The sequence below is a fragment of the Podarcis tiliguerta genome, assembly GCF_965153285.1.
Source record: "Podarcis tiliguerta genome assembly, chromosome: 6".
Classification (NCBI taxonomy): Eukaryota; Metazoa; Chordata; class Lepidosauria; order Squamata; family Lacertidae; genus Podarcis; species Podarcis tiliguerta.
The window spans coordinates 36,573,522-36,593,405 of record NC_139539.1 but is presented as its reverse complement, the minus strand read 5'-3'; the positions used below and the strand labels follow the sequence as shown (position 1 = coordinate 36,593,405).

At 42.5% G+C, this 19,884-nt stretch overlaps 2 protein-coding genes across 2 annotated transcripts; one reads left to right on the top strand and one right to left on the bottom strand.

The window, feature by feature from the left end:
* The first annotated feature begins 647 nt into the window (after positions 1 to 647).
* Positions 648 to 9,391, top strand: ATP5PB (ATP synthase peripheral stalk-membrane subunit b). Its single transcript, XM_083444582.1, has 7 exons — positions 648 to 802; positions 892 to 937; positions 4,314 to 4,459; positions 5,156 to 5,319; positions 6,529 to 6,654; positions 8,350 to 8,529; positions 9,258 to 9,391. The coding sequence occupies exons 1-7, from the start codon at positions 772 to 774 to the stop codon at positions 9,327 to 9,329; spliced, it is 765 nt and encodes a 254-aa protein (XP_083300708.1). The 5' UTR covers positions 648 to 771; the 3' UTR covers positions 9,330 to 9,391.
* Positions 9,392 to 12,306: 2,915 nt separating this feature from the next.
* Positions 12,307 to 19,656, bottom strand: LOC310679361 (adenosine receptor A3-like). Its single transcript, XM_083444561.1, has 2 exons — positions 17,221 to 19,656; positions 12,307 to 13,265 (listed from the first exon to the last, which is right to left on the bottom strand). The coding sequence occupies exons 1-2, from the start codon at positions 17,547 to 17,549 to the stop codon at positions 12,665 to 12,667; spliced, it is 930 nt and encodes a 309-aa protein (XP_083300687.1). The 5' UTR covers positions 17,550 to 19,656; the 3' UTR covers positions 12,307 to 12,664.
* Positions 19,657 to 19,884: the final 228 nt, after the last annotated feature.

The window sequence follows — 19,884 nt, the reverse complement described above, 5'->3', positions numbered from 1 at the left end:
TGCAATGTGGGGATAGTAACAGCGAAGAGCCGTCTTCGGCCACGCTCTCAATTGCAATCCTGAAATGTAGGCGGTGGGTGTGGTAATAGCCAACGCTCAGCTAACGCCTCCCCACCTTCATCTGCTACATAGTGCCAGATGGCATTTATTGGGTGGCATTTATTGATTTATTGCATGGCTACCCCACTTTTCCTGTGAGGAGATAAAGGTGGCGCACATGACTGTCCCTTTTTTCCCCTGGTTATCCTCACAGCGACCCTGCGAGGCTGTCTCAAGGTCAACCCAGTGAGCTTCCTGGCTGAGCGGGGTCTCGAATCCGACACTGACCACACGCCACAACTGAGCAGAAGTGTGTGTGTGTAATATTTATTTTTTTATATATGTTTTAAAAAAGCTTTGCATTCGCAAGATGAGCTGCTGCAATAGCCCCGCCACAGGCAATGCTGCAAATGCGGATTGTCCACCGCTTCCTATCGTTGCCCGTGGGAGGCAATACCCGAAGTTCAACCCCTGCGGCAACTCTATTCCTCTTAGCTCTAGCTCTCTCTCTCCCGCCCCCCCTTTTGTTCTCGCGCGATTCTCCGCTCCGTCTCCGCGGTGACGCTCGCCGCATTGGTCCTCTCGGCCCAGCTGTTCCGATAGGTCCAGAAAACCACGGCGAAGAAGGCGAGACCTCTCGCGAGACCTCCTCCACGGAGGCTGCCATCTTGAGTTCTCTTCGCCGGGAGGGTCACAGGGACGGAGAGGGCGGCGGGAACAGCGGCAGCCGCGATGTTGTCTCGTTTGGCCGTGCGCGCCCTGGGTAAAGCGGGGGCTGCAGGGCGGGCGGGCGGCCGGGCTGTTGGGTTTCGGGGGGCTGTGCTTTGACTCTCTTGTTCTTGCCTCCCGCAGCCCCGGCTGGTGGCCTGAAGAGCTTGGCGCCCGCTCTGTCCGTAGGGTGAGTGAATGCAGGTGGTGAGGAGGGTGGCCTTGGAATAGGAAGAAGAGGGGGAGGAAGCAGCTGCTTTTTTCCGGGAAAAGCACAGGGAATAAAGAGGAGGTTAGGCTTCTACAGGAGGCCGCAGCGACGCAGGTCGTCGTAAAAACTCGCAGGGATTATGCATGGTGGGAACGCGAATCCAGGCCACAAGAAGCGGAAAGGTGCAATTCAATGATACTGGTATAATGCAGTGGTGGCGAACCTTTTAGAGACCGAGTGCCCATTCTGCAACCCAAAACCGACTTATAAAGGTAAAGGTACCCCTGCCCGTACGGGCCAGTCTTGACAGACTCTAGGGTTGTGCGCCCATCTCACTCAAAGAGGCCGGGGGCCAGCGCTGTCCGAAGACACTTCCGGGTCACGTGGCCAGCGTGACATTGCTGCTCTGGCGAGCCAGAGCCGCACACGGAAACGCCGTTTACCTTCCCGCTAGTAAGCGGTCCCTATTTATCTACTTGCACCTGGGAGTGCTTTCGAACTGCTAGGTTGGCAGGCGCTGGGACCGAACAGCTGGAGCGCACCCCGCCACGGGGATTCGAACTGCTGACCTTACGATCGGCAAGCCCTAGGCACTGAGGCTTTAACTCACAGCGCCACCCGCGTCCGAACTCGGCAATTTAAACTGGATACTGAGGTTTTAGTTTAGAAAAAAAACACAACTCATACATTAGGGTTAATGTAACCCTTTCCACAGATAGATAATTTTATGGTATAACTCAGTGCCTTTTTTCTAAAGAAAAATGTTTAGGGATACTCTCATTTTGACTCAAGAAAATCACCATCGGGAAAAATAAATACAGTTCTAAATGGGGAAAATAAATACAGTAAATTTCTTATTCTGTTAAATTTACAAAATGTTTAGGGGTATGCGTCCCCATAGAAAAAAAAGCACTGGTATAAAGGAAAAAAAAGTAGTGTTATGCGCCATCAGGCCACTAGTGTACACTGGAAGGCTGTACTAAGAGCCACCCTCCTTCTCCCAATTTTTAATATGGGATAATATTGATTGTGTGCACACATACAAATAAATATAGACAGATAAATAAACCCAGCCAGATGGGTGGGGTATAAATAATATATTACCATATTTGGGGATTCCATATTAAGAAAATGGGGGGAGATTGCCAAGAGTTTTTGAGCTTTTGGGGGGGGGGATTGCTTACCATTGCACAAGTCGCCAAACACACCTAACGTTTCCACGCTCACCGCTGGCAGCCACAAATCAACCGCCAAATTGCCACAACTGCAGCCAATAGAAAACAGCCCTTGACACAGCCGCCAGTCATCCACACTATCGCCACAGAGAATCTCCTGCTTGCGTCTTTCAGGAGCCCTGAAAAGCAGCGCTCCTCCCTCCCAGCCCAGAGCAGGAGGTGTGGCAGGCAAGTCGCACGCATGTCCCTTTCTGTGTGGGTGCTCTCTCTCTTGCCCAGAGACACGTCGCTCCCCTGCTCCCCTCCCCACTTTCCATGCCAGCTGATTGGTGGGCGCGCAACTCCCCGACACTCTAAGGAGCATTTGCCGCTTGCAGTGGCATGGGAGGGGGGAATGGCCGTCCACTTTGTCAGCCCCCAGCAATGGCCCTGCTTTGGCGCTGAGTGCCACCTTTGGCACATGTGCCAAAGCTTCGCTACCACTGGTATAATGTACAGTGGACACTCGGGTTGCGAACATGATCAGTGCGGGAGGCACATTCACAACCCGCGTCTGCGCGGGTCGCGATTTGGTCTTCTGCGCATGCACAAAGCACGAGTGCCGAAACCCGGAAGTAACCCGTTCCGGTACTTCTGGGTTCAGCGCTGTATGCAACCCGAAAACACGCAAACTGAAGCATCTGTAACCCGAGGTATGACTACTGACTCAGAAGGCTGCCATATAGCACAGTTTAGGGGAAGCCTCCATCTCCTGAACAGGTAGATCATCCTGAAGTCTGTTGAGTTCTTCGAAAAGTCTTGAGTAACTAAAACGGAAAGTAATTTGGTTACATTGCCTCTATAGCTGAAGGAGCATCTCCACCCTCAGCGTTCAGCCCAGACGCTTGAGATCCAGCTCTGAGGGGCTTATGGCAGTTCCCTCATTTTGAGAAGTGAAGCTACAGGGAATCAGCAGAGGGTCTTCTTGGTAGTGGCGCCCGCCCTGTGGAGCACCCTCCCATCAGATGTCAAGGAATAAACATCTATCTGACTTTTAGAAGACATCTGAAGGCAGCTCTGTACATCCTTCCTTTGTCCTTAACGATTATAGCAATAGTTCATATATATATTTCGTTCTGTTGTGTTCTCATGGTTCTTTTGCAAATAAGCTTTCACATTGCAGCCTTCACTCGCTCACACACATTTCAACTTTTAATTTTATTTCTATAATTTCAGTTACAACACTACTATGAATTTATACATGCAATGTATTTTTCTGCATTTCATTTCCCTCTGATCTCACTTTTTACGTTCCCCCACCCCCAAATAATTTTTTGTGTGTATATGTGTGTGTGTGCGCGCAACTGAGAATAACAGTTAAAATGGACTGTAATCTGTGCTTTAAGGTGCCAAAGGGCCCTTTAATTTTTTTATCACCAAGTTGCAGCTTGCTTCTACTGCTTCTGCTTGCTTCTACTGTAGCAAGCAACTTCTAAACTGAAAATTTTTACAACATGTTGTGATTCAGTGTGAGGCACACGTAGTGCTCTCTCTTCACTGGGATACCAAACTTCAAAGGACTGTCTAGTTTAGGCACATTGGAAACATGCTTTTCCATGTTAAAAGTGGTTTGTTTTGGTGTTGCTATCTTTGTTCTTGAAGTTTAGCCCTTCCCGTCTCTCTGTGATTGCTTTTTCTCCACCACAATTTTTAGTCTGCTATTAAGTTATGCTTGCATAAGATGAAAGCATAAATATAATGGGACATTACTTTTTATGCATGATTTTGGAGAATTTGGAGCCTTTTCCAAGTGCTACATCTTGCACGGTTTTTGGATGTGACCGTGATGCTTTGGAATTCCTAGGGAGACGTACGTTGTCACTACTGTATATACCTTATAATGCCCAGTGAAGACCTGAATCCTTAAATATGCCTTTGGAGAAAGCTCAGTTGAGAAATCTGTTTTGTTTACTGATTCTGTTATTATAATATTTGATAATGTTCTTTTACATTGGATTGATTTGTAACTCAAAGCTGCTAACAGCTTAGAGCTCCTTAATGAAGGTAAGATAGGATAGATTTAAAAAATAAAGTAAAACATGATTACTGAATATCCTGAAGCTATTGATTTCTATTTAGCCACAAGTATAACCTTTTTTGGGGAAGGATTTGGAAATATGGAATCCTTTTCTTCATTGCAGGGCAGTGCAAATATTCCGACCACTTCACACAAGTCAGCAACACTTGGCTCCTGTGCCACCTCTTCCAGAGACAGGAGGAAAAGTCCGCCATGGAATATTCCCTGAAGAAATTTTCCAGTTCTTATACCCTAAAACAGGAGTCACAGGTTAGCATGCCTGCATGAGTAAACTCTTTGCAAATGCCAGTTCTTAGTAAGAAACTTATATTTAAAAAGTATTATTTAATATATTTATATCCAGTTTTTGAACTGAAGTCCACAAAACACAGCCTCTGCTAACGATGAGGTTACATATTATCTTCTGAAGTATGTTGTGTTGATAATAACTTACAGCCAGCATAAGGAAAAGTACCTCAGAATAGATGTGTGCCTTTAGAAATTTGCGTTGCATTTCCTATTTCAACTAAAATTGTCTGTGTTTATCACTCATTTTGTCTTTATTTTGAGCAATGACTGTAATCTCTATCTAGAACAGTGGCTGTCACAGATATGGCTGACATTGCAAAAGGGAGCTGTAGTACATGTGTACAAGTTTATATCTCCTTCCTTCCCTTATCTTTCTCTAAAAAAGAAAAGAGTGTGTTAAAAGGGTGATAATGCAAGCATCATAAATTTCAATTAGTTACTAGATTGTAATGTGGTTTTGAAAGAAGTAGCACCTCTGATAACTTAGTTAGGGCTTTTGTTTTCTTGTTTGTGTGTCACAGTTGAAGGGCAACTGAGTTATTTCCCCTGACAGATCTCATGTTCAGGAAGGGGAGCATATTCAATATTAAGGCAAATTTCCTTTATACTGAATTTCTCTATCGTCTTGTGTAATGGTGTTGATTTGCTTGCTTTTAGGCCCCTATATGCTTGGGACTGGGCTTCTGCTTTATATGCTCTCGAAGGAACTTTACGTAATTAACCATGAAACAATAGCTGGAGGTGTTATGGTGGGTATTCTCATCTACATAATTAAGAAGTACGGTCCAGATGTAGCAGCTATTGCTGACAAACTCAATGAGGTAAGACAGCACGTTTATTGCTACTCAGTAAAAGAGTTCACATGTTAAAATTAATTTTTTAAAAAGGATACAGCTCAGCATACTATATATAGGATGCTGTCAGTCAAAATGTGAGTCATGTCTTTTCCTTGTAAATAATGTGATCAATTAAGGAGTAGCTCCCAGTTCAGCACCATACCATCCCTTCACCATGCAGTCCTATGCCTCTTTACTGAAAGGTAAGCCCCACTAATTTCCATGTGGCTTGCTCTCACTATGCATAGGAGTGCAGTTTTATTGTAATATAATTGCAGTTTTTAGTGCACTTCAACACTCCTTCATTATTTTGTAGCCTCATCACTGATGTGCTGTGGTAATAACCACAGTAATAATCATATGCAGTCTCAAGACATCCGGAGAGATTGAGTTTTCTAATGTTCAGTACAGTGATAACTTGGTTCTCGAAATTAACCCGTTCTGGGAGTCCGTTCAGCTCCCGAAACTGTTTGAAAACCAAGCTTCCTGCATTTAAGCGGAAGCCACATCGGACATTCAGCTTCCAAAAAACTTTCGCAAACTGGAACACTTCTGGGTTTGCGGCATTTGGGAGCTGATTTGTTCAACAACTAAGCTGTTTAAGAAGCAAGGTACCACTGTATAAGTACCTCCCAAATGAGTTAGATAGTCGGTTTTCATGCCGTTACTAGGCATGCTGTCTGAACATGGCATTCAGTGATTACAAATTAACTGAATTAGAATGAGGTCATTTTAGAAGAGATTGGGCAGGTCTCAATGTATTATTATTTTTTCCTATGCAAATGGTGAAGAGGGTATACTACACTTAAAAATACCTCTCTGCAGTAGAATTGCATGTGCTTGCTTATTTATTTATTTCATTTATGCCACACCTTTTTCTCCAAAGAGCTCAAGGTGGTATACATTTCATCCTCATTTCATGCCCACAACAATCCTGTAAGGCATGTTAGGCTGGGAGGCAGTGAATGATTGGCCCAAGGCCAAGTGGGGATTTGAACCCTGGTCTCACAGGTCCTAGTCCAGCACTCTAACCACTACACCACGCCTTGAATCCTGCTAATATTCAATATAATTGTTACCGTCATAACAATTACACAATGGCTTTTTTTCAACATCGCATCAAGGGGAAAGTGCATGATGTGAGTGCAAAACTGGATTTCTCTGAAGGTCAAACTAGCTTGTTTTTTATTTCAGGATGCTATAGCACAAGCAACAGCCGTGAAAAATGACATGATAGCTGAACACACTACGGCTATTGAAGAGGAGAAGAAAGAGCAGTGGAGAGTGGAGGGTCGTCACTATCTCTTTGATACCAAGCGGGTAAAGTATTAAAATAAATACACAGTTTGTGAGATCCAGGGCACCATTGGCACAAGTCTGAGAGTTGACATTGTTGCACAAGTTTAGTTGTCAGTGAGGGTGATAATAATAATAATAATAATAATAATAATAATAATAATAATAATAGAAAATGTTGCATGGATTACACCAGTCACTAATGCAAACCATTCTTTGAATTTGGCTGCTGCAGTATAGCAAGAATTAGGCTCCTACTAGTGGCATGGATGTTGTGCGAGTGGGTGCTGCAGTTGGTTGTCACCCACTGTTATTGAAGAAGTAGTTCTTGTACAATGTTTAGATAGCAAACTTTTAAAAATGTAATAGTAGCTTTAACATGCCTCTGATGCTTTGCTTTGCTTCACTACTGTCAGTCATAGAATTGTAGAGTTGCAGGGGGACCCAAGGGTCATCACGCCCAACCACCTGCAAGGCATCCATGACAGGTCGCCACCCAACCTCTGCTTAAAAGCCTCCAAGGAAGGGGAGTCCACCACATGTTGTGGGAGTCTGTTCCACTGTCAAACAGCTGTTGCTGTCATAAAGTTCTTCCTGATGTTTAGTTGGAATCTCCTTTCTTGAAGTCATTGGTTTGGGTCCTACGCTCCGCAGCAAGAGAAAACTAGCTTGCTCCATCCTATGGTAGCAGTTCTGGAGTTCTGAACAGAAATATTCTAAGTGCCTTTAAAATATATATCTGCCCAATATGAAAAAGAGATGGTAATTGCGGTATCACTAGAAATTTATAATAATTTGTTTAGCTAAATTAGCTATAACATATGCTATTAACATCAGGATATCATGATGATGAGATTTATGATTAAAACATTTAGCGCTGTCAACAAAAAATGGAATTTCAACCTTTGTGAATCAGGATCAGTGACTTGTGCTCGCAATCATATGCACAATCATAAGGGAGCAAGTTCCATTGAATTTAATGGGACTTCTGTGTAGCGATACCTATCCCATTTAGTTAGTTAAAAGTTAAATATTTCAGTAGAACACTAAGTGACTTAAATCTTCAAACAGAAAGGAATATATGAAATCAAATATAAATTACACATTCATGTTTATAGGATAACACTCCAGTCAGAATTAAATTATTGTTTGAAAATGTGTTAGAGAAAATGGATGGTGATGCACCTGTTAATCCCCTACCCTAAACCAGTATTTACAGATACAACATGCTTTTTATTTTGCTTTTTTAGGTAGCTTAGGGTTTCGAAGATGAAGTACTGTCCATGTACTGTGGTTAAGGAATAATTCAAAAATATCTATCTGGGGATTGATTGATAAACATTATTAGTACAAAAAACCTGGAAAACATTTAGGACATGTATTTCCTTGCTGTTTGTGGAACTGGAACTTAAATAATGTCAGACAGTTGTGCTCTAATCTGAAGAATCATACAAAAATTCAAATATAAGTGGTACCAGACTATATATGACTAGAGGCTACTGGGGAAAATATTTTACATAGAGTTAAAGGCATGCTGGTATAGTGTATTCCACTTGGCCCTATTATAGTAATAGGCTGTTTTTTTGTTGATTTATATTTGTAAATTATTTAAATGGAAGAAATACAAGATTTTGTGCACATACCGCATGTTCATTTCGCAGAAATACTGTAGTCAGAGTGCCCACAATGGAAAAGTGATTTCATTTCTTGCTTTTCTAGAACAATGTTGCTCTAATGCTTGAGACAAACTACAGAGAGAGGCTGTTTACTGTATACACAGAAGTGAAGAAGCGGCTGGATTATCATGTGGCAATACAGCATCTCAAGCGGAATATGGAACAAAATCACATGATCAACTGGGTTGAGCAAAACGTTCGGCAGAGTATTACAGCCCAACAGGTACTTGGAGCAGGCTTCTCTATAGGTTTCCCCTTGCAGTTACCTCCACAGTACAAAATAAGTTTGTACCTAACCTACTGGAGGGTTTGTGTGTCCCTATGATATGATTAATGTTCAAGATGCTGCACATCTGTTTTTTTCAAAGTTTCCATTGGAAGAGATTGCAAAAGCAGTGTCTTGGGGCACTGGTGTGGAGGATCCGGGAACTTGTTGGAACCGAAGAATAGCCAGGCATTTGAATGGGAGGTGTAAAGACTAATCTCAGTGTCTGCCTGTTCCCTAAAGAAAAGGAACAGAGACGAATCTTGTTCTTCGATAACAGTCTATGTGAGACTTGTACCAATCATAGGATTGGTAGCTTTTTTGGAGTGGGGAGGATTAGGTGTGCGTTCAGATCTTGTCAAACATCGGGGTTGGTCTTTAATTTATTTTTTGCTTTTATGGGCCCTAAAGCATTATTTTAAAAACACGTAGCTGTGCTCTCACCCTTTTTTTGTGTGATATTATGTGTAGCCTAAGTAGGCGCCTGGGTCTCAAGCTTTTTATTCCTGCACAATTTTAATCTTTATTCTAAGGAAGGGACTAAATACTGAGTTATGAAATAATTAGTTAGCTATAGCATATCGATTCAGTGTGGTATGATTTCAAATAAAATTGCTCATGTCATTCTCCATGAAGCTTTTTTCCTTCCAAGTTTCTTAAAGCATTCATTTGTTTCTGTATTGCAGGAGAAGGAGAGCATTGCTAAGTGCATCATGGACCTGAAGGCATTGTCAAAGTCTGCACAGGCAACTGTTTAAACACAATTATGACCTCTTAAACCATATGATGGCAAATCTTAATTAAAACATATATACCTTTTTCTTGGGCTTTCTCTCTGACAGCTTCGGAGTTAAATTTCTTTCGGGTGTTCCATTAACTCCAGTTTCCTCTCACATAGAAATAATCAGGAAAGTGTGTATAATTTGAGCAACTAATGGCAAGAGGTAGAATGAAGGAAACGATGTTTTGCCTCATCTCACTCTGCAACCCTGTACATCTTAAGTAGCAGGCAGAAAAAGACAATAAGCTGAAAGCTATTCACTTTGAATTAACAATGCAATCCCTTTTTAATTTTTTAAAAAATCTATTTCCTCCTCCCTTGCTCTTACAAGCATCTTCCCCCGCCCCTCATATCTTCCCAACTTTTGTATCCCTACCTATACTAGGGTTTCATATCTTGAAGAGCAAAAAAGAGGACAGCCTGAGCTGCTGCCAGCCCGAGCCAGGGAAACGGGCATGCAGGGCTGCCCCCACTCGCACATGCCTCTTTACGCAGCTTGGGCTGGCAGCAGCTGTGGCGTGCAGAGCTGCCCAAGCCCCCCCCCCCCCCCGAAAAAACTCCAAACCCAGACATTTCCTTTGAAATGTTACCCCCCCCCCCCCGAGGACATGTCTGGGATTTTCTGGACATATGGCAACCCTAACCTATACCCAATTTCCCTTAGTGCAGCATTCATTTCTATGATTAGTGAAAAACCTGTATTTTCACTACCTATTGCCTTAAACGTATCTCATCTATGCACAACCCTCTGGTTATGATGGAGCAATGCAAACAATCTTGCACTTAAACATCGTTATAGACTTATTCCACGCTGAACGTAGTTACAGTGGTGCCTCGCAAGACGAAAAGAATCCGTTCCGTGAGTCTTTTCGTCTAGCAGTTTTTTCGTCTTGCGAAGCAAGCCCATTAGCGGATTAGCGCTATTAGCGGTTTAGCAGCTATTAGCGGCTATTAAAGGCTTAAGGGATTAGCGGATTAGCTGCTAAAAGGCTATTAGCAGCTTAGTGCCTTAGATAAAGGGGGTCGGGAACGGGAAAAAAACCCCCAGGAATCGCAAGACATTTTCGTCTTGCGAAGCAAGCCCATAGCAAATTCGTCCTGCGAAGCACCTCCAAAACAGAAAACCCTTTCGTCTAGCGGGTTTTCCGTCTTGCGAGGCATTCATCTTGCGGGGACCACTGTATTCTGATTTGTGCTCTTGGAATGAACTTACTAGTTTTAACATTAATTTCCTAAAGATCTCTTTATGTCCATGAAGAAGTGCCATGTGATTATTGGTAAAGAGGTCTTTATTTTACGAAGGCACAATAATGGCCTTTCTTACGTACAGGAGGACACCTGTGAGGTAAGGCTTACTCCGATAATCTGTTGCTTACAGTAGCTCATGCAGATGTTTCCTTGTTCCCCACTGAGAAGATCAACCACATTCTGAAGATCAACCACATTCTGATCTGCTCCCTGGTGATACCCATCAGCATATTATCATGAAGCTGTAATCTGATAGCATCCAAATCACTTTTCTATAAGCTTAGAACATGTGTGCTGTCATCATACATCATCCCCTATGCTCGTATGTTGGTACACATATGAAGGAAAGTGATTATGTAAACTGCCGTTGGTATTCTTCATGATTGCATAAAATATTTTCCTGTAGAAATCCTTAGAAGGTTCAGATTGGTGAGGATCACACCCAACATCAACATATGCACACATTCTGCATCTAGGAAGAGTAGGCCCTCTCAGATAATGCTATCTTGATGGTCTGTGATCAGAACTACTTTTGCACCAGGGTCTCAGTACATTCTCAATCAACTCGGTTACCTATAATTAAAGCCACTAGCTATGAGAAATCTGCTCGAACGGTCTTTTTTGTGGGGTGGAATTGTCTCAGATTTATATTCTCCCTGTTGAAAATGTTTGGGTGAAGTTTATACACAAGTGATCATGTCAGGTATTTCACTCAGAAAATTTCTGCACATAGCAGCATTTTCTGACACATCCTGTACCACCAAGTTCACAGCACGTTTTACACAGCCAACATACAGTGCTCATGGCTGTGCCTACCTTTACAAGAGCTTGCTTTCCACTGAGACATTCAGAAACATTTAATGCTTCTTCATAACATCAAATGCCTGTCAATAGAGATCAAAGCAGTAGAGTACATTTTTCAAAACAGAAGAGTTTTAGCAGTGATGGTATTTTAATAAAAGAATTTAAGGATTTAATCAGGAAAGTTAACATGGATACAATATTATTTGAAGTATTTAAGACAGATAAGAAATGAGGGTTTGGGGAACAAATATCACAAACATCTGTTGGAATGTAATATTAAAGTTCCTTCTAAAATTTATAAGATACTATTGGATTGGAAAACAGGATGAGCAAGTAAAATCTTCAATGATACCTTGGGCAATAGATATTGGATACAATATAGATATGGAAGCATGGGAATGATTGTGGAATACGGATATAAAATTTACAGCATGCTATGGTTTAAGAGAAAACTATGAAAATGTTTTATAAAATGTAAAGGGACTCCTGACCATTAGGTCCAGTCTTGACCGACTCTGGGGTTGCGGCGCTCAATACCGAGTAAACTGGCAAAAATGTTTAAATCAAAATCAAGTAAGTGTTGGAAATGTAAAGAGAAAGAAGGTACTTTCTAGCATATGTGGTGGTCTTTGCAGTAAGGTTAAAGTTTACTGGGAAATATGTAATGAATTGAAAAATATGTTTAAAATAACATTTGTAAAAAAAACAACCAGAAGCTTTCCTCCTGGGAATTCTAGGGGTAGAACTACCTAAAGAGTATAGGAATTTATTCATGTATGTGACTACAGTGGCAAGAATGCCCAAAATAAGAAGTCCCGACGAAAGAAGATTGGATACAAAAACTCATGGACTATGCAGAAATGGTGAAACTTACTGGAAAAATAAGAAATCATGACAAACTATAAAAGATTGGAAATGGTTTATTGAATATGTGCATTTGACACACTATGCCAATACTGGCACATCTTTGACAGCTTCTTGTTCGGCCAAAATGTATATGTAGAACCAGAACACAGCAGATGTGGGTTGACAGAACCTCGGACTGCCAGCTGTGTTACTGGATGCTACAGCAGTGAACAGCAGGCATTAACAAGGGAGGTTGAGTTTGTTTCTGAACAGATCTCTTGACTGCTGCAGACCAAAACAGCTGTTACATAAAGTCTTGGGAAGCAATAGCTCCCCTGTCAGTAACTTTATTGTATCTTAGGGCAGAAGACATAAAGCTAGACAAGGCCAATGGTCTTCATCTGCGTGAGGCAGCTATGAGTGTTCAGATGTAGTTGCACTGGGCGATGTAGCATCTTCCGGATCCTTGTGCACGATATAGGTTCTTAAAATCTGGATGCAAGTTTCCCGGAACTTCTTTATCCTGAAAGTGTAGACGATGGGATTCATGACCGAGTTGGAATGCGTGAGAAGGATGCCCATGTATGTGAAAGGCTTTAAGTTCTGTATTTGGCTGAAATGCTCGATGCAGTTCAGCATGCACAGTGGCAGCCAACAAACAGCAAATAAGAAGAGGACCAGGGCCAATGACTTGGCTGTTCTGAACTCCTGCCTATAAAATGACTTTTGCCCGTTGACATTCATTGAACAGGGCTGTAGCTTTGTGCGGATGAGGCAGAAGATCTTTGCATAAAGGATGCACATGACAATCAGTGGGATGAGGGTTCCGGCAAAGAAGCTCAAGTATATCATGTATTCCATTTTTATCACATTTGTGAATGTACAGTTAATGAAATCAGAGTTTTCTGGTTTTGGTTGTGCCCATCCAAACGGGACAAATCCCACCAGCAGCGACAAGAGCCAGATTGCTGCCAGAGCCCCACGGATTTTTTTCTGACTGCTTTGAATCCTATACCTGTTTTGAGGAGAGAAAAACAAACTCGCATCAAATGTGCAAGAGATTCTAATGTTGGTAGTCTTATTTCCTGATAGCGCCCCCCTTTTTGCTTTAATTGTGCTGTTTTTCTTTTGTTTCCTTTTTATTGTTACTGGGGGTTTTTAAGGGCAAGCTGTATAAAATGTGAGACTATCCGGCTGAATTTATTGACAGCATTTTGCTGATCTGGAGCATTTTGCATATACTAACTTGGTTTTCAATAAATACCAATACAGTGGCACCTCCGGTTATGAACTTAATTCTTTCCAGAGGTCCGTCCTTAAGCTGAAACCGTTCTTAACATGAGGCGCGCTTTCGCCAATGGGGCCTCCCGCTGCTGCCACGCCACCAGTATGTGACTTCCACTCGCATCCCAGGGCAAAGTTCGCAATAAGGGGCATCTACTTCCAAGTTTGAGGAGCTCATTACCCAAAGCATTCGTAAGGATGCATAACACCAGGTTCCACTGTACTTAACAACAACAACAAAAATGCAACAGATACTTTAAAGTGGCTATGTTTAAACTGTGATACAGACTGTGGCTTTCTCAGAGAGACCAGCAGAAAGCCGTGTTAGTGAAGAGGAGGATAATGATCTTGCATTGTGTCCTCCCAAAGCAGGACTACAGTGGTACCTTGGTTCTCAAAATTAGTCTGTTCCGGAAGTCTGTTCCAAAACCAAGGCTCACTTTCCCATAGAAAGTAATGCAAAATGGATTAATCCATTCCAGACTTTAAAAAACAACCCCTAAAACAGAAATTTAACATGAATTTTACTGTCTAACAAGACCATTGATCCATAAAATGAAAGCAATAAACAATGTGCTGCAGTCACACAATCAATAGCTGAACGGGGTTCCACATAGTCACACACACACACACACACGCAAAGCTGCAAAAATAAATAGCAAAAACAGACCTAAGAGTAACACTCAAAATGGAGGTGTGGCACTCAAATCAGAAGCATAACTCAAAACGGAGCACATTCGGCTTCTGAAAAAAGTCCACAAACCAGAACATTTACCTCTGGGTTTGCAATGTTTGGGTTCCAAGTTGTTTGAGTACTAAGGTGTTTGAGAACCAAGGTACCACTGTACTGAGAGAAGATCTTAGCCATGGAAACATTCCTTCCACACAGGAAGCTTTCAGACCACTTTATTATTATTATATTTTACTTGTTTATTAAATTTATATCCTGCCCTTCTGCCAAGGAGCCTTCTATTACTCAGGAGTGCCCTTTCTATTCTGGCACACTCACTGCTTTTACACAATGACAATGCCTCATTATAAACAATGAAGTGGTCTACTTCAGGGGTGGCCAAAAGTGGATGAGGAGGAAGAGGCAAATAGGTAGCTGTGTGATAAAACCTAGGCACAGGTAGCAAGCTGCCCTACCTCAAGTTAGACCATTGGTCCATCTAGCTCAGTATTTACAAGATGTGTAAAGTCACTGGTGGTTGAAGTAGCATTCCCAATTCCATTACAGTGGAATTGGTTACAAATGGAATCCGTTCCGGAGGTCCATACATAACCAGAAACTGCTCATAACATGAGGTGTGCCTCCGGCGTGCAATTTCCACTTGCATCCCAGGGCAAAGTTTGCAACCGGGAGCGGCTACTTCCAGGTTACTGGAGCTCATAACCCACGGCGTGCTCAACCAGAGGTGTTCGCAACCAGAGGTACCACTGTATAGGAATCTACCAGGATTCCTTCCAGCCTTGTGATAAAGAAAGCAGCTTGCTTCCTTCCTGCTCCTGGATATCTTAGGGGTCTAAGCAGACTAAACATTGAATACATTTCTAGGTGTAGGGCATCAAAACCATAGTGGCAACATGTCAATAATTAAGTCAACTGCTGATTTATTTTTATCTAAATAATTTTTCTGAATATTTTGGACAACTGCAAGTGAGGGCCTTCTTGGTAGTGGCGCACGCCCTGTGGAATGCCCTCCCATCAGATGTCAAAGAAATAAACAACTCTCTGACTTTTAGAAGACATCTGAAGGCAGCCCTGATTAGGGAAGCTTTTAATATTTGATGAATTATTATATTTTAATATTTTTCTGGCCAGATGGGTGGGGTATAAATAAATTATTATTATTATTATTATTATTATTATTATTATTATTATTATTATTATTATTTAAGAGCCAGGGGGAGCTGATCAGAGAATCTTACTGTTGGTTGCAGAAATGATTGAAAGGAACTAAGGGCGAATAGACAGCTTAAAACAACTGACTGGCTTGAAGAGGACTGAAAAATATTGGCATTAATGGAAAAGCTGACACAGAGAAGTTCTGGACCAAAGGGTTGTAGCTCAGTGGCAGGAAATCTGCATGCAGGGGTCCCAGGTACAATCTCTGGCATCTCCAGAGAGAAAGATGCCCACCTGAAAACCTGGACAGCTGCTGCCGGTCAGTGAGGACAGTCCTGAACTAGACAACCAATGGTCTGACTCAGTATAAAGCAACTTCCTCTGTTTCAAACGCTTTACCAGGAAATTGGATAAAGGTTCTTTGGAATTATTACTTAAACTGGAAACTAACTGGAACCCTATCCTTTATAGGACTATTGGAATGCTAGATATATTTGTGTTCATATAAATAATTGTGGAGGGCTGTGCATCTGAATGTAACCATTAATCTCTATTGGAAGTGATGGATTTTTTAATATATTTTTTTAAAACAACCCAAAGGAATTGCATATTCTGTCTGAGCATGACTGGGTTATTCCAATGCAGCCATGCATGCTATGCACCATATTTCTCATGCCTTTTTTATTTTTAGAAATTTTCCGAATGGTACAATTGCAAATGTTTGCTTTTTGCTAAGTTTGCATCACTGTTTGCTTAAAACCTCAGGCTACACTATGCTTTGCATGGCAAATTAAACAAAATGCATAAGCTTTCTATCATATGGGGAACAGCAAAACAGAAATGAAAGTTATGGCGTCCTTTTGAACACGATTCTTATATTGGCAACAGTATTCATATTATTTAATTTAAAGCCAAGCTGAAGAGTTAAAAACTATGCTCCTTCAAAAGAGTTCTAAAACCACCTCTGTATGTTGATTTTAGAACTGTTTTGAAGGAGCATAGGGTTAAGAACTTAATTCGTTCTGGAGGTCCGTTCTTAACCTGAAACTGTTCTTAACCTGAAGCACCACTTTAGCTAATGGGGCCTCCCACTGCCTCCGTGCCACTGTCATGCGATTTCTGTTCTCATCCTGAAGTAAAGTTTTTAACCCGAGGTACTATTTCTGGGTTAGCGGAGTCTGTATCCTGAAGCATCTGTAAGCTGAAGCATATGTAACCCTAGGTACCACAGTATATATATTTAACCCAGCTGAAAAATCAGCGGTCATCCGCAAAAAGCAGGTGGAACAGAAAAGGCAAACAAGGGGGGAGGCCAGCAGCTCAGTGGAAGAGCGTCTGCTTTCCACACACCAGGTGCCAGATTCAATACGCAGCATCTTCAAGAAAGGCAGTGTGGTGTAGTGGTTTAAGAGCGTTAGTCTCGTAATCTGGGGAACCGGGTTCGCGTCTCCGCTCCTCCACATGCAGCTGCTGGGTGACCTTGGGCCAGTCACACTTCTTTCAAGTCTCTCAGCCCCACTCACCTCACAGAGTGTTTGTTGTGGGGGAGGAAGGGAAAGGAGAATGTTAGCCGCTTTGAGACTCCTTCGGGTAGTGATAAAGCGGGATATCAAATCCAAACTCTTCTTCTTCTTCAAGTTGGGCTGGCAGAGAACCCAAGTCTGAAACTCTGGTGAGCCACGGCCAATCAGTGCAAGCAATACTGAGACCAACAATCTGATTCAGTGTAAGGCAACTTCCATTAGTCCTTAAAATCTCTTGCTTCTATATCACCCAAACATTTAAACAGTAATGTGCAAACCACCCCCGAGAAATAAGTCGCTGACGAAGTAGAACTCACCGAGTAAGCAGCCGTAATCTCAGATATCTGTCGATCGCTATGGCGAGCAAGGACAGGATGGAGGCCTGAGTAAAAATCATGAGTTGACAACACATGAAAAGACAGGTATAATAGTGGATCTTGGTTTCTAAGCTGACTACGACAGCCAGTGGCATGACGAGCCCAACACCAATATCAGCCAGGGCCAGCGAGATAACAAAGTAGAAGGTGGTCTTCTGAAAGGCTGGGTTTAGCTTCACGACCCAAATGACCAGAACATTGCCCAGGATAGCCAGCACTGCAATCACAGCCTCAAAGGCAATGTAAACTCCTTTCCCAGGCTCAAGCATCTCGGGAACCAAGACGTTTTCCCCTCGAGGTGAACAGAGTCCAGGATGAATAGGTGGGAGCCTTCTTCTGAAGCACAGCCAAAATAATTCTGTCAGCTGGCTGCAGTTGCAGCTTCACGAGGGAGCAGCAGCACAGCACCCCATAGCATTGTTTGCTGTCAGAAATGACTCAGAACCACTTGCCACATTTATCCGCAGATAAGCACTTTGTAATTCTTAGGAACTGAATCTTTGAAAAGGAAGTTACACTTTGCTTTCGGACTCTGATCTCCTCTGTGGTCTTGAAGGCTTGGCATGGCTAAAGGATGGCAGGGATGGCCTTATTTTATTCTGTTTTCCTCATTTATTTTTAAAAAATATAGATACAAATATTAAATATCAACATATAGAAACTTTCAAGCACACTGCATAGCAAAGGACTCCGCTGAAGCTCTAGTCAAACTCGCCGCTCTCATTTCCGCCCCGGCTTGCCTATGATAGCTATGGAGGATGCAATGTCTGTTTCCTACTGCGTTTCCTCCATTACCTGTTGGGGCAGATACACCTGACACCAACTAGAAAGCTTAATGTAGTGCAGGTGTGGGAAAACTTTGGTCTACCAGAAGTTGCTGAACTACAACTCCTATTATTCCTGGCCACTGGCTATGCTTGCTGAGGCTGAGGGGATTTGAAATTCAGCAACATCTGGAGGGCCAGAGGTTCCTCACGACTGGTTTAGATTAATGAATTTAGCTTCAATCATTTACCCACATGCCTGTGAAATCAATGACAGTTACTTGATCCCTGGGACTGTGTTGTCAGTAAGGGCCTGTCCACCCTTCCGCTTGTCTCGTGCCTAGAAAGCACACCCCAGGCAGGTTTCCTTTGCTCCGCTCCTTTCCCAGGGAAAAACCTGCCCTTAAGCTCTAATTTGGCGCACGTGGATGTGGTGTTAGCTTCCACCCCATGACGTCTGGTGAGAGTTAGGTGGCACCAGAGATGTTAATTTTATATGCATTTGAGCTTTGCATAGAAATATTGCAGACTGTACTGCTTGTGTTTTGTGGCTTCACAGATTGCTCCTCCTCTTCTTCTTCTTCTTCTTCTTCTTCTGATAAAAATATTATTAGACACTCACAATTTCCTTGAATGGTGAGACATTCCAAAGGTAGCACTTCTAGTCACTTATGAACGAGAGAGACCACTGGAGATGGATGGTGACTTTGTAATACAGTCATATCTCGGAGGTCGAATGGAATCCATTCAGGAAGTCTGTTTGACTTCCAAAATGTTCAGAAACCGAGACGCGGCTTCCAATTGGCTGCAGGAAGGTCCTGCAGTCAATCGGAAGCTGTGGAAGCTGCATCGGATGTTCAGGTTACAAAGCATGTTCGCAAACCAGAACAATCACTTCTGGGTTTGGGGCGTTTGGGAGCCAAAACATTCGAGTCGCAAGGCATTCGACTTCCAAGGTATTACTGTATACAAGTAGAGTGGACAGTGGTGGGTAACCTCAGGTCTTGGGGCCAAATCCAGCCCTGTAGGCTTCTCTTCCTGCTGTCAGATAGAGGTTTTCCAAGGATTGCTGTTTTCTCCAATTCAGCAGTAAAATACGGGTTTTCTTGGGGAAAGTGCAAAACAAAAACAAAAAAACCTGCATGGACACAGGCCTGGAAAGCCAAGACCGATGCCTAATAAGTGTGGAGCAAAAGTAAGTGTGGATGAGGCCTTTGTCTGGATGGGAGACTGAGAGGGATGCTTCAGTGTATGCAGAAATTAGCCTACTCTTACAAAGATAAAATTCCATTCATGGCTCTGGCTACTTTTGCATCTGGCCTTGACCTCAGAAGGTTGCCCAAAAGAATGGCTTTTGGACTGAAATAAGGTTCCCTATCCCTGAAGTGGAGCATAAATTGCAGAAAAGAGGCATTCCTACAAGGCCACAAATTAACTACCCTACCAGGTCCTTAAAGAGAGACCCTGCACTCTCAAGGTGCCTTCAGTTAGCTCACTCTCTGCCTCAGCATCTTCCAAACTGTGAACCACTATGTTCTCTCTCTCTCTCTCTCTCTCTCTCTCTCTCTCTCTCTCTCTCTCTCTCACACACACACACACACACACACACACACCTCTTCCCAATTTTCTAGCTGTCTTAACCACACACTCTTTTTTTTCCACTTGCATTTTCTGTTTCTATAAATTACAGAGGCTTGTGGAGACATTTTGGTCAATATTCTGCTTTTTGATCAATCAGTTCTCTGCAATTTTCTGTGTGTAATGCAAATGTTACTATGGTTGAGTTTAATAAATAGTCTTATTTTCAACAACATATTTCTTTACTATGTTGTGGGATGTA